Source organism: Phocoena sinus, chromosome 7, assembly GCF_008692025.1.
Source record: "Phocoena sinus isolate mPhoSin1 chromosome 7, mPhoSin1.pri, whole genome shotgun sequence".
NCBI classification, from domain to species: domain Eukaryota; kingdom Metazoa; phylum Chordata; class Mammalia; order Artiodactyla; family Phocoenidae; genus Phocoena; species Phocoena sinus.
Window position 1 is genome coordinate 28,270,491 of NC_045769.1, and position 12,920 is coordinate 28,283,410.

The 12,920-nt window shown below is 36.4% G+C and overlaps 1 protein-coding gene across 17 annotated transcripts in view; it reads right to left on the reverse strand.

Moving 5' to 3' along the window:
• The window catches only part of PIKFYVE (phosphoinositide kinase, FYVE-type zinc finger containing), a 78,297-nt gene that overhangs the window by 40,633 nt on the left and 24,744 nt on the right, over nt 1-12,920 (reverse strand). For 10 of the 17 annotated variants that reach the window (XM_032637103.1, XM_032637101.1, XM_032637100.1 and 7 more), the window contains 7 exons: nt 12,225-12,363; nt 10,923-11,080; nt 9,679-9,790; nt 8,561-8,708; nt 7,865-8,032; nt 1,756-1,815; nt 30-159 (listed from right to left, as the gene is read on the reverse strand). In XM_032637103.1, the coding sequence (XP_032492994.1) occupies nt 30-159; nt 1,756-1,815; nt 7,865-8,032; nt 8,561-8,708; nt 9,679-9,790; nt 10,923-11,080; nt 12,225-12,363 (915 nt within the window). Of the gene's footprint in view, nt 1-29; nt 160-1,755; nt 1,816-7,325; nt 8,033-8,560; nt 8,709-9,678; nt 9,791-10,922; nt 11,081-12,224; nt 12,364-12,920 lie in introns of those variants that run through there. The other 7 variants (XM_032637111.1, XM_032637110.1, XM_032637109.1 and 4 more) reach the window with 3 other exon arrangements.

Sequence of the window (12,920 nt, forward strand, 5' to 3'; positions counted from 1 at the left end):
AATTAAAATTAAAAAGCTCACTGCCTTACAGCAACCTCTCCATGGCTTGTTTCTCTCCATTCTCCTCCCTCAGCAGCTCCAGGTTGTTATGATGCCAACCCAAAGGTGTGAAAGGCAGCTCTTTGGATTTTTCCTCAACTCGACGGTTAAATAAGGATTCTAAGTGTAAAATAAGAAATTATACTTCATTGTCACGTTTTATACCATCTACTCGCAGATTTAGAAATTGCCAACTTAAGTTAGCCAATTCAATTGTTGGTGTAAAAAAAGCAAGGACATGTTTAAATTCGTAAATAAAAAAATGAACTCTGAGTTAGATCATCAATATTCTCAACAGACAAAATCAGAGACAGAAGTGTGAAAAGTAAATTTACATAAGCAACCAGGACTCTCAAGAAAATAATTATAAATACAGCTTCTGAAAAGCAAATGAGATTTTTTTTACACTCTTTTTACTTATTTGGGGACATTAACAAAACGAGGTGCTTTATTTTTCCTATAAAATCACAAACTGAAAACTGCATTCAATAGAAGTCGGAATGCAAGCAGAACACGCGATAGTGTGGGTACTGAACTTTAAAGAGAAAAGCTCAGCCCTTATATGTCTGAACCAGTACATGAAAGTATAGAAAGTCTACTCAGACAATCCTTTTAGTTTCTTTTTCAATACAGGAACAAAAGGCTTTCTTTTTAATTGGCAAAACTTTTACAAGTCAGACCTAAAAATTAACTGTAAAGAAATTAAAACACGGTAAATAACAATTTATGTAAAATTTTGTTAATGGATCAAGACCAAAAAAATAATAGATAATACTACATGCTTTGCAAAAAAAGACGCTCACTAAATGTTGAAAAATGTGATTGAATAAATGGAAAGAAAAGAGGTGAGAAATGCTTACAAAAATTGTCAAATCTTTCCCCTCTTAAAGCAAACAAAACAAACAAAAAAACTTTCAACTAAACATTCCAGCAGCTTACACAGTAAAGCAAGTGTCCATGACAAGTGAAGTACAAAAATGGCACATTTCAATTATTTAAACCCCTGGTCTATAAACATCTAGTTGAACCAGATGCTTGGAGGTGAATTTAGAAACACTGCTAAGTTATGACACCAGCTGCAAGTGGCTGCCTTTGTACCAGTTTGCCCTACCTTCTCTCTTTTATGTGAAACCCTCCCATTATCTGAGGCCTAAGCTGTAGAGTGTTATGGACCAATTAAGTAAGTGCGTCTTCACTCCACAGCAAGCTAAGTAGGGTCACGGTTAGAAAAGGCTTGTACTTCCTCTTGTCTCCAGGGAAATGATCAGCATTATCTCTTTATCTCTTCTGTCCACTTGTCTTCCCAACTCCCCAGGGCAAGCAGCATCCTCAATTGGATGAGATCTGCCTGTAGGCTTTTTGATAAGCTTGACAATCACTGATGATACGTATATCAATACTTAATACTATACTCATGATATAGGAAAGCATAAGCTATTCATGCCTTTAAATGAATAAAATTCAAAATCTATTTAAAAGCTTTTAAACAATTACTTTTCAGATCAGAGACCTTCTTTCAAACCAAGTCCAAGTTTACATTTTTGGTTCTCAACACTCTCAAAGTTACTACACATATTAAAACCTGTGTTCCCATGATACTAAAATAATCAAATACATTGTCAGTACCTAGTCTGCACCTATCAATGTGCGAAGCCCCAAGTATATCCCCATGAACAAAAGAGACACCATCCCATGTATAGCTTTTGATAAAATTACCTTTGATGAAGGCGTCACTTATTGAGAGCTGCTGTCCTCCATTGTCAGAAATCAAATACTCTGCATAGCAGGGAGAGAGGAGAGAGAGGAGGAAGGAAAGGAGAAGCTTATGACTATAACATGCCAGCATAATTATACAGAAAACACACCCACACACAAAGTATTACCCATACTAAACCCATCAGTACACAGCCAAGTCACGAAAACTTTGGGCTAAAATGATGCTTTATAACTTGTTCTGCACACTTCATACTAAACTTGATAGACTTAAATTAATAACTCAACAGAACCTTGAAACAGTAATGACAGATAATCTTTAACAGATCATTTTTCCCTTATCAAAACTGAACTTGTTTATGAAAACTGATTGTCAGTAATTTTCATGACAAGCCTAAAAAGTTACTTTTTCTCATGTACAACTGTATTATTTAACAAACAATGAGTTCAGATAGAGAAGCCACCTCATAACACAATATAAGGTGGGGTTTTTTAAATTTCAGAATATAAGCTATAAAATAAATTAATACAAAAGTGACAATGGCAGGGAATAAAGATGTAACTCGTAAGGATTTATATTAGTTTTTAGAGTTTTAATTTTCAAAAATTCTAACCAAATACTTCCAAATAGTTGCTGAAAGATAACTTCTGAACACACTGTGAATGTGTTCTTTTAGAACTTTTAGAATAGTAAATATTTTTCTTACAAGTGAAACTTACTCTTTACTTTCCCATGACCTTTTCTCTAGGTCTGTGACCAAGCATAGCTCAAATGAGGTTCTTTCTACCGTGCAAATTTAACCACAATGCATTTTAAGCCCTTTAAGGTAAAGGTGCTCCACAAAATTCTTTGCAGGTAGAGTTTATTTATAAACAAATAGGCTTCAAAAGTCAATGTGTCTATAAGCCAATATGCTCATTCTTCAAACAAGAAAGTGGAGGAAAAAATTTAGAAAGTTGAAGTGTGCCATGTCAGATACAATAAAATCAAGTATTATATGGACCAGTGAAAACAGATGTTATACTTTATTCCTATACCTCCCGCACAGAAATTAATAATGTCTACCCCTATTTGTTCAACTAATGTAGAGGCTTTACAAGCTTTACTCTTTATACTAAAGGATATATATATATATATATATATATATATATATATATATATATATATATAAAATTCCAGAAGCAATGGATTTTCCCCATTTTATTATGAAAAAATTTCAAACATACAGAAAATCCTGTATACCCTCCACCTAGACTGAACAATTGTTAATGATTTGCCATATCTGATTTCTCTCTATATGTGTGCTTTTTTCCAGACCATTTGAAATTATACATATCATGACATTTTACCACTAATACTTCAGCATGCATCTCTTAAAAATAAGGGCATTCTCCTCTATAGCCGTAATATTTACACACTTAAGAAAACTGACAATTTCTTAATATCATTGAGTTAGTCCATATTCAAATTTATCTAACTGTTCCCAAAATGCTTTAATAAACGTTATTTTCCCCCTCAAACCTGGATCCATTAAGGTTCATACATTACATTCTCTTTATTCTCTTTTAGTCCAAAGTAGACTTCCTACTTTTTTTTTTCATGATATTGAATTTTGAAAGAACCCAGGCCAAATGTCCTGGTGAACATCCCACATTCTGGATTTGATGGATTGTTTCCTCATGGTGCTGTTTAAATTGCTCTTATACCCCGTTTCCCTATAAATCGGAAATTAGGTCTAGAGGTTTGTGGAAGCCACGATTTTCACCTTCTTCTCTAGGTTCTACTTGCTAACTTTCCAAGAATGGTTCAGAATCCTGCGTCCAACACAGAATAAAATATATTTTAATTGCATAACTCTCCAAGACCAATAATGAAAAATTAATCAAACCAGAAGATCGCATTGTCTCAGTTTTACAAGTTTCTGAAAATGAGGGGTTTGCTTATGTAACATAAATAACATGACCAGTTTTCTGTTTGTTTGTTTTTGCGGTACGCGGGCCTCTCACTGCTGCGGCCCCTCCCACCGCGGAGCACAGGCTCTGGACGCACAGGCCCAGCGGCCATGGCTCACGGGCCCAGCCACTCCGCGGCATGTGGGATCCTCCTGGACCGGGGCACGAACCCGTGTCCCCTGCATCGGCAGGCGGACTCCTAACCACTGCACCACCAGGGAAGCCTGACCAGTTTTTTTTTAAGTATAGCTATTTCAATCAATTTTATAAATTCAAATTTCCTCAGCCTTAAAAGCTAGCAGATGATCCCAAAGAAAAGATTTAATAAGTATTACCTTTAACTTTAATGGAAAGATAAAAAGCACCCATTCTCATTTTTATTTAAGAGAAATGAAAACCAGAAGCAGAGGAAGTCTTTCACTTCCCTAACTAGGTCACTCTGACGACCTTTATTTTCTGGTAACCAGAGTTCCTTGTAATTACAGTGAAGAAAAAAATAATTTATTCTATCTCAACTTCACAAGAAAAATAGAAAAAAGAAAAATTCCTGTTAGTATGCTAAAAACTAACAAGAGAGAACTGTGAAAGCCAGAAATGTTTATTAAGGGATTTATACGGTCCTCAAATACAGGCTCTCAAGGTTGCAAATGACCTAAGAGGTCAATCTAATAATTACCTTCTTTCTGGGGTAGGTGGGTGTGTGAGTGTGAGAGAGAGAGAGAGTGTGTGTGTGTGTGTGTGTGTACACATATATAACGTAATATTACTCAGCCACAAGAAAGAATAAAATCTTGCCATTTCTGAAAACATGGGTAGAACTAGAGGGTATTATGTTAGGTGAAATGAGTCAGAGAAAGACAAATTCTGTATGATTTCACTTATTTGTACAATCTCAAAAACAAAACAAATGAAGAAACAGAACAGAAAAGAAAGAGAGTTACAGATACAAAGAACAAACAGGGGTTGCCAGAGGGGACGGGGGTGGAAGGAGAAAAGAAACAGGTAAGGAAGATTAGGGATACAAACTTTCAGTTGCAAAATAACTAAGTCATGGGTGTAAAATATACAAGGTGGGGCATATAGTCAATAACTATGTAATATCTTTGTACGGTGACATACTGTAACTAGACTTAACTGGTGATCATTTCAAAATGTATAGAAATATGGAATCACTATGATGTGTAACAGTTGGAGGTCAATTATACTTCAAAAACAAACTCAGAAAAAGAGATCAGATTGGCAGTTACTAGAGGAAGGGGGTGGGGAAGGGGAAATTAGACGAAGGCAGTCGAAAGGTAGAAACTTCCAGTACTAGGGACGGATGTACAACACAATAAATACAATTAACACTGCTGTATGTCATATATGAAAGTTGTCAAGAGAGTAAATTCTAAGAGTTCTCATCACAAAGAAAAGAATTTTTTCTATTTCTTTAATTTTCTATCTATGTGAGATGATGGATGTTCACTAAACTTATGCTGCACACGTTAAACTTACACAGTGCTTTATGTCAATTATATCTCAGTAAAACTAGAAGGGAAAAAAAAAAACAACGAGGCATTCTCTAACTCTTCATTATTTTGGACTTCACGTCCTCTTAACAGAGAGTGTTCTTTCCTGGTTAAGATTATCTTGACAGAGGTTAAAAAAAAAAAAAAGGTCAATTAATATTGTATCAACTTCTCCAAATAACTGGCCTAATTTTTCTTTCTTTGCATCACAATTTAAAAAATCTTTCCCAAGATATCCTTGGCATTTCCTCCAATCTTCAGTGCAGTCTGGACTTCTGCTATCCTGCCACTTTTCTAAAAGCACTGGGCCCTCTTTCAGACTGATCCTCATATGAAGGTTTCCTCTCACAATTTTTCTAGAAAAAAATTTTTAAAGGTTGAGATCAGAAAGTTGCCAGAGGGGCTTCCCTGGTGGCGCAGTGGTTGAGAGTCCGCCTGCCGATGCAGGGGACACGGGTTCGTGCCCCGGTCCGGGAAGATCCCACATGCCGCAGAGCGGCTGGGCCCGTGAGCCATGGCCGCTGAGCCTGCGCGTCCGGAGCCTGTGCTCCACAACGGGAGAGGCCACAACAGTGAGAGGCCCGCATAACACACACACACACACACACACACACACACACACACACACACACACACCAAAAAAAGATTATATGTATATGTTTAACTGAATCACGTTGCTATATACCTGAAACTGTAAATGAACTATACTCCAATAAAATTAAAATACTTTAAAAAAAAAAAAAAAAAAAAAAAAAAGAAAGTTGCCAGAGGAGTCATGATGGGGTTTTTTTCAACTGCAGGTGCTGCCCCTTTAATTTTCCTTATAAATGCAGTTTGAGGTTGTACTGTAAAAACGTCATTATCGGAGCCTTCTATTCCCATTCTTCCCCCAACATTATGAAGTTATGTTTCCTAAAGCAAGTGCCTGACTGTGCTCAGCAGTCCACCTTTTGCTATTATCAGTTGCGTGATGACAGGTCACTTTCTTCATGATTTTCAAAAGTTCCTTAACTTTACAAGAGATGAAATCACCAGCAAGTCAAAAATGTATTTCACACTCTTCTTTCAGCACAATGAAATTGCCAACAGAAGTGTCCAGAGAACAGATACCCTCCACAGATCATCCCACCTCTGAACCACATGTCATTTATGTTACAAAAATCCAATATCCTCCATGTGACCACAGTCTACAGTTAATTCTTCCACAAGTGCCACATCTGCTTCACTGTCCTTTCATACTCACCCAAATGTCTGCCATCATTTTTCCAATTTCTGCTTTGAGGATTCCTATAAAGATGTGTATCTTACTTGTGCTCAATGCTAGTCAGGTCTCCTCTTTTCTCACACCCTCTCTAAGTTTCTATTCTTAAATAAGATATACCTATTACTATAACTCTTAAATGCCATTTTACCACATCTTGATGATAGTGGCTAATATCGACAATTATGAGAAATCTGTTGTAGAAATGTGAATTTGTTTCCAATTATTTTAGCATAGATGTTTACATTCAAAAGCTTCTATCTTCTGATAATATTCTGAGGCTCAAAGTAGGCAGCAGCAAAGAATTAGGCAGGAATTTCAGATCTAAGTAAGGAGACAATTCAAATTTAGAGCGCTAAATACTAAAAATTCAAAGTACAGGTGAAATCATGGAATAAATTGCTTCATCTGTAGAATAATGATTTTTCAGTTACTGTAACATAATGAAATGCCACAGTTACTTATTACTTATGTTTTTTTCCTTTTTTTGGCCGCACAGCACGCGGGACCTTAGTTCCCTGACCAGGGATCGAACCCATGCCACCTGCGGTGAAGTGCAAGGTCCTAACCACTGGACCGTCAAGGAATTCCCAATTATGTATTTTTTATTTATTTACCTTTACTAATGCCACTTTAGAGCTAAAATTTAAATTTCCTTTTAATTATATCCAACAAAGTAAACATCATCATCCATTTTTAAAGAAAGCATTTCATTTCTATGTACTGCTATGTTAGATTTTAGTAATGGTTTACCTTATTTTTCCTTTTATACCGAATGTCTTTGAATTATTATTTTTCAGTAGACTAAAGCCTCAAATAAGACAGCTAAAAGAATGAATGTGTTTTGTATTAAAGAAGAAGCCTTTTTATACCTAGAGCATATGCACAATAAGCATTTTAGATTAGAGTAGAAAGATGTTTTGGAATGTGTGAATGCTTTTCACCAATCTAGTTCAAGCATCTGGAGAGGTTTAGTGGAATACTATGCTACTGGGTAATAGCATAAGCAAATAAGCTTTAAAATATTAAATGAAGAAAGAGAAATGAATAGAGCAGAACATCCATGTTATAAATGCAAAGAAATGCCACCTTGGAAGTTGCACATTATGCTAAGGGAAAAGCAGTCAGATGTAGTTTCCTTTTAAAGACTACAAGCTTTAAACTGGGTGTGGTGGTACTGAGGTAGAAAACAAGAAATAAAAGGAACCAGAACCAACCAAAAAAAAAAACAAACATGTGGGGAAGAGGTGTGGGGAAAATGAGAAGGGGTGGACCAAAACCCATACCAAATCCCCTCAGCCATAGGGGTCAGAGGAAGCCAGAAGGACAAGCTGGCTTGAGATCTCTCCAGCCTGTGTTTGGATTGCAGATGGTGACTACCTCCTACCTTTTTGGTCAGCAGGGTGAGGGGGCACATGTGGGTACTTGGAGGGCTTCTTGATATGGAAGTTCACGTTGTCCAGCTCCACGTTCAGGCTGATAGAAGCGGCTGAGTCACTGTCCACTGTGGACTGGAAACTGCTTACTGATGTGCGCTTGCTAGGACTGGCAGAATCTTTTAGTGTTGGGGAGGGGAAAGAAATATAGGGAGAGGAGGGGAGTAAAAATGGGTTTCATCAGGGTATTGGAGGAAAGGAGAAAAATGTTTTTTTTAATATACAAGCCCAATGTGCAATACCAAAATGGATACAGTATTTTCATGTACTTCTGTGTAGACTTAATAAAATTTGAGCAAGTTAAATATAAAATGAAGAAATATGTTGGAGGTTCTGCAGAGAGAAGGTCTGATATCATAGTGAAGAGGTGAGAAAGTTGTCTACTGCAATATTAGCTCGGAGTTATTTTTAAGCTGCTGCAAACTAAAGACTATGGCGAAATCTGAAAACACCAGTAGCCTAACAAGTCGGTTTCTTAAGAAAATACTGTATCTAGGACAAGGATTGCTGTCAGATGTTGTTACACTTAGTTGGAGCCATAAATCTTAAAAGTAGGACTGTTTCAACTACATAAACAAAACACTCATTTTATCATACGTACACAGTAATGATTCATAAAAACTAAAATGTCAGAAAGTGAAACTCACTGGTCAAATTATCGTCACCTTCCTCAGCTATCTGCTCTGTGTCGCTGTCATCAAACTTTATGTCTTTAAACCAGGATGGCTCAGAGTGTCCTTCCACAGAGTTCACTGAGTCACTGTCCGGAGAAGGGGTTTCGGAAAATTCTGTACTCTGAAAGGGTCAAGACAAGATCCAAGCAATTGACCCTCAATGGCAACAATGTTGAGGCTGTCACACTACAAACAAATTCTAGCCCAATATTTGTACAAGGCTAACCAATAAGTAAATTTATGTAAAAATAAGCAAATTAATAGAAGCTAAGTTGTAAACCAGCATCATGCTGGCAACTCCACTCTTACAATTATAGTATTTATGAATCAGTAAGCTTAAAGACAGCATATTATGAACAAAACATAATATACAGATTTTATAGTGTTTCATTTCATCTTTTATTCCTGAGAGTAAAGACAGCTTAGAATTTATCCTAACCCTGTGCCAACATCCTGGAAAACAACTGTTAGATTTTAACACATAACACCACACTAGTGTTTTGGGTCATTTGTCTTTTCTAATCAATCATTGATTTTTCAGTTTTAGTTCACAAAGGTGTTACTGAATATTATTTATATCAAATTAACATAAACCAAAAGTGAAAGTATATCTTTTTAAAAAGTTTTACCTTTAAGTAATTTCCAATTTCCTAAGTAAAAAAAAAAAAACCAGAAAAGAGAATATTCACCGTTTTACCATTACTATACAGTTGAATACTGCTATAGAGTCAAAATCTATTGCAATGGTACCACTAAGTTTTTTCAATTGTTTTACTATATATACTCCCTCTTAGTCCTAAAAATACAGACATAGTAAAACTGAAAAGCACTGAAGATAAATGACAAGCAACTACAATATCACAAAGCCAAGCTTAAGAGAAGCCACACCAACTGAATAGTGTTTGATTCCAATGGGTTTTTTAATCACCACTACCTATCAAGTAAAAATGTTTAACTTTCCTCAAATGGCAGGGAAAACATGTTAGAAAAGTGTATCTTTGGGTAATTCAACTAGTTTTTATTCCCACTGATGAAGAAGACTTGGCAACAAAGCTCACTATACTCTCATTGGCGGTACCACTGAACACTACCTGCAGCGGTCTGTACAGCGCATACTCATCCCTGAAGAGCTGGTCGTGATGACTGACACAATCCAGCCAATGTCCATCCACCATTGCCTGTCCAATTGCTATAGCTTGTGCCCTGAATCAAGACCAAGAGAAAAGAAAACTTTTAAAAGTCAGTCAGAATAATTTTACAAGTACAAGATGAGACACAAACTGAATTTTTTTTCCATTCTAATCAGAGTTGGAATTTCAAATGGTCCTTGGATAGGTGAGGGATAAAACAAGAGAGACTTGAAGCTAAATTAAAAGATCTTCCCATGTACCATAGTAAAGGAGAACCAGTCCCAAGAAAACCTAATTTCAATTACACAAACATTTACAAGTACTCAGTGCATGCATACCCCTGTACTTACTAGGAGTAAAAAGTGTTGAGAATAGCATGGCTCCTGTCCTCAAGGAGCTTACAGTCTTTGATGAGAAGACAATACCAAATATTATAAATATAGATATAAAATGTATATCTATATATATACATGAAATAGACACTTATTAACACATTACATTTATATGGCAATGTACCAAACACATTAGCCCATATTATTTCATTCTCACAGCTTCTTCATAGGATCACAAATTGTCCTCATATTAGAGCTAAGAGGTCAAGTCTCTAAGAGATTGAATAATTTGACGAAGGGCACGAAACTAAAAAGAGATACAACCCAAACTGGAACCCAGGGCTTCACTGCTTACAGCTGTTTCTTCTCTTCCTACATACTTGTTTCTTCTAAGCAAGCAGAAAAGCCAGGTGACGCATTACCCTGAAAGGCAACAAGACCTGTCTGTCTTTCTCACAAATGATTTGTGAGGCAGGGTAGGACACTCCAGGTGTGGTTAATGGACCCAATTCTCAAGACAGGTTGAAAGTTCAGATTAGGGAGCAGTAGCAGGAGAATCTACTGTGGCCTTAGGATCTAGCTGCATTCTCCAATCCAGCTTAACTAGAGAGCTCTGGGCTTTGGGAATTAACTGCACATTTCTGCTTTTAATAAATAATGTGAACTGTGACCCCATTTGGCTCCTTGCATCTATTCTTTACTCATTACAACTCAGAAGGGAGGAGGGTTGAGTAATTAGCACCCCAAACACCAAATGCAGAAAACAAGCAGCACCCCACTCACAAAGAAATTTGCTCCCTTTATATCTACATGATATGTCATTAAAAATAAATTCATAAATAATATCAAAAAGTCTTTCTTAAGCTCCATTACCTTGTAGCAATGTGTCCATTTCGGATTAACCAGTTGACTAACTCCTTTCCTACAATGCAGTTGGGATGAGTTCTCAGCCAGTAGCGGTGATCCTGAAACTCCATTCCGCTACTGTGATGGCAAATTTTTTTCCACAGATCTTTTAACTGAACACTATCCTGAAATCACATTATGAGGAAGTAATTACTCCTGAGAGGATGCTATATACCTTTTCAGACTGCTTCTTGTGATTTTTAGATTCATAAAAGGAAACTCAATTCAGATTTTTTTGTCATAGCTAACTTACATGATTTAATAGAAATGACACATGCATGGGGAACAGCTTGAACTCAGCTCATCTAATTGCAAACACAACTTTTTCTCTTGAGGAAAAAAAAAAACAAAACTATCCCAAATAATTTTTTTTTTCAGTCAATGGCACATACTACAGTCTCCTGATTATCTAAACACAGAATGTCACACCCCTCTTTGGAGACAGAACAAAAGAGAAGGCGGGAACAGTGAATCACATTAATCTAAAGTAACTTTCTGTAGCTTTTACCCCACCCAGATTCTTACCATTCTCTCATATACCCAACTGCCAGGTGAATTTCCTAGAGAAAGGCCATCAGGGAATTACTCCCTGCTCAAAAAAACCTCAACACTGCTCAGCACCTACAGGTTCAAATCTAAAACTTATAGAGACTGAATTCACCACCTTCCACCAAGTAGCCCCAAATAACTTTCCATTCTCATTGCCCACAGAATTGAACTTAATATCCCTCCCAACATCTCCCAATTAATAGACCTCACTTCAGTCCACAAAAAATGCCATGCTTATTCTCATCTCTATACCTTCTGAATTATAAACCTGAGGACAGAAGCCATATCTTCCACTTCTTTGAGTCACTCTTATGATTGAACACAGTATTTTACAAAGATAAATTCAATAAACAACTGATTACTACCTACTTAAACATATAATATTAAATGTCTGAAAAGTATTCCATGTATATAAGAAACATGTTCCAAAGTTTAAACAGCGATCTGGGACCTAACTCAAAGTTAAGCTCTAGTATTATGTAAGCATCTGAATTCTGATTTTGCCAGATGAAAGCAGTCAAGAAAATATTAATGTAGCATATGAGCATGGAATGCTTGACCAATTTCAGGTCATCCTAAGAAAAACTTAAGCAAATTACTTCCTCTATTTAATTTATATAACTGGCTATTTCATTTGTATTTGTCTTAAAAAAATAATTAGTGAGATAAACATTCTTTATGCTCAAAAGTTGCAATGGGTCAAAGACACTAGACCAGTACCAGAAGAATTTTGCGTTCATCCTCAGTGGTCTCTGTCCTAACATATGTTCGGTTAGCCTGGGGACTGACAGATGTCTCATATGATGGTACCATGGGAGACCCAGATCGATCCAGTGACAGGTTAGTAATGCTGGCTGATCTGGAAATAAAAACAGAAAGTGAAAACACAGTTGTAAGTTCTTCATCAATAAACAGGATTACAATGAAAGTTCATTTTTAAATAAATGGTTACTTGCCAATGTTAAGGGCACTTTTAAAAGTAGTTATGATGGTTATGTATGATACTATCATTGGGGAAGCTGGGACAAGAGTATCCAGAAATTCTCTGCACTATTATTTCCAACTTCTATGTTAGTCTGTAATTATTTCAAATTAAGTTTAAAAGAAAGTCATTATGGACCTAAGTGTCCATCAACAGATGAATGGATAAAGAAGATGCGGCATATATATACAATGGAATATTACTCAGCCACAAAAAGAAATGAAATTGAGTTATTTGTAGTGAGGTGGATGGACCCAGAGTCTGTCATATGGAGTGAAGTAAGTCAGAAAGAGAAAAACAAATACCATATGCTAACACATATATATGGAATCTTAAAAAAAAAAAAAAATGGTTCTGAAGAACCTAGGGGCAGGACAGGAATAAAGACGCAGACGTAGAGGATGGACCTGAGGATGTGGGGAGGGGGAAGGGTA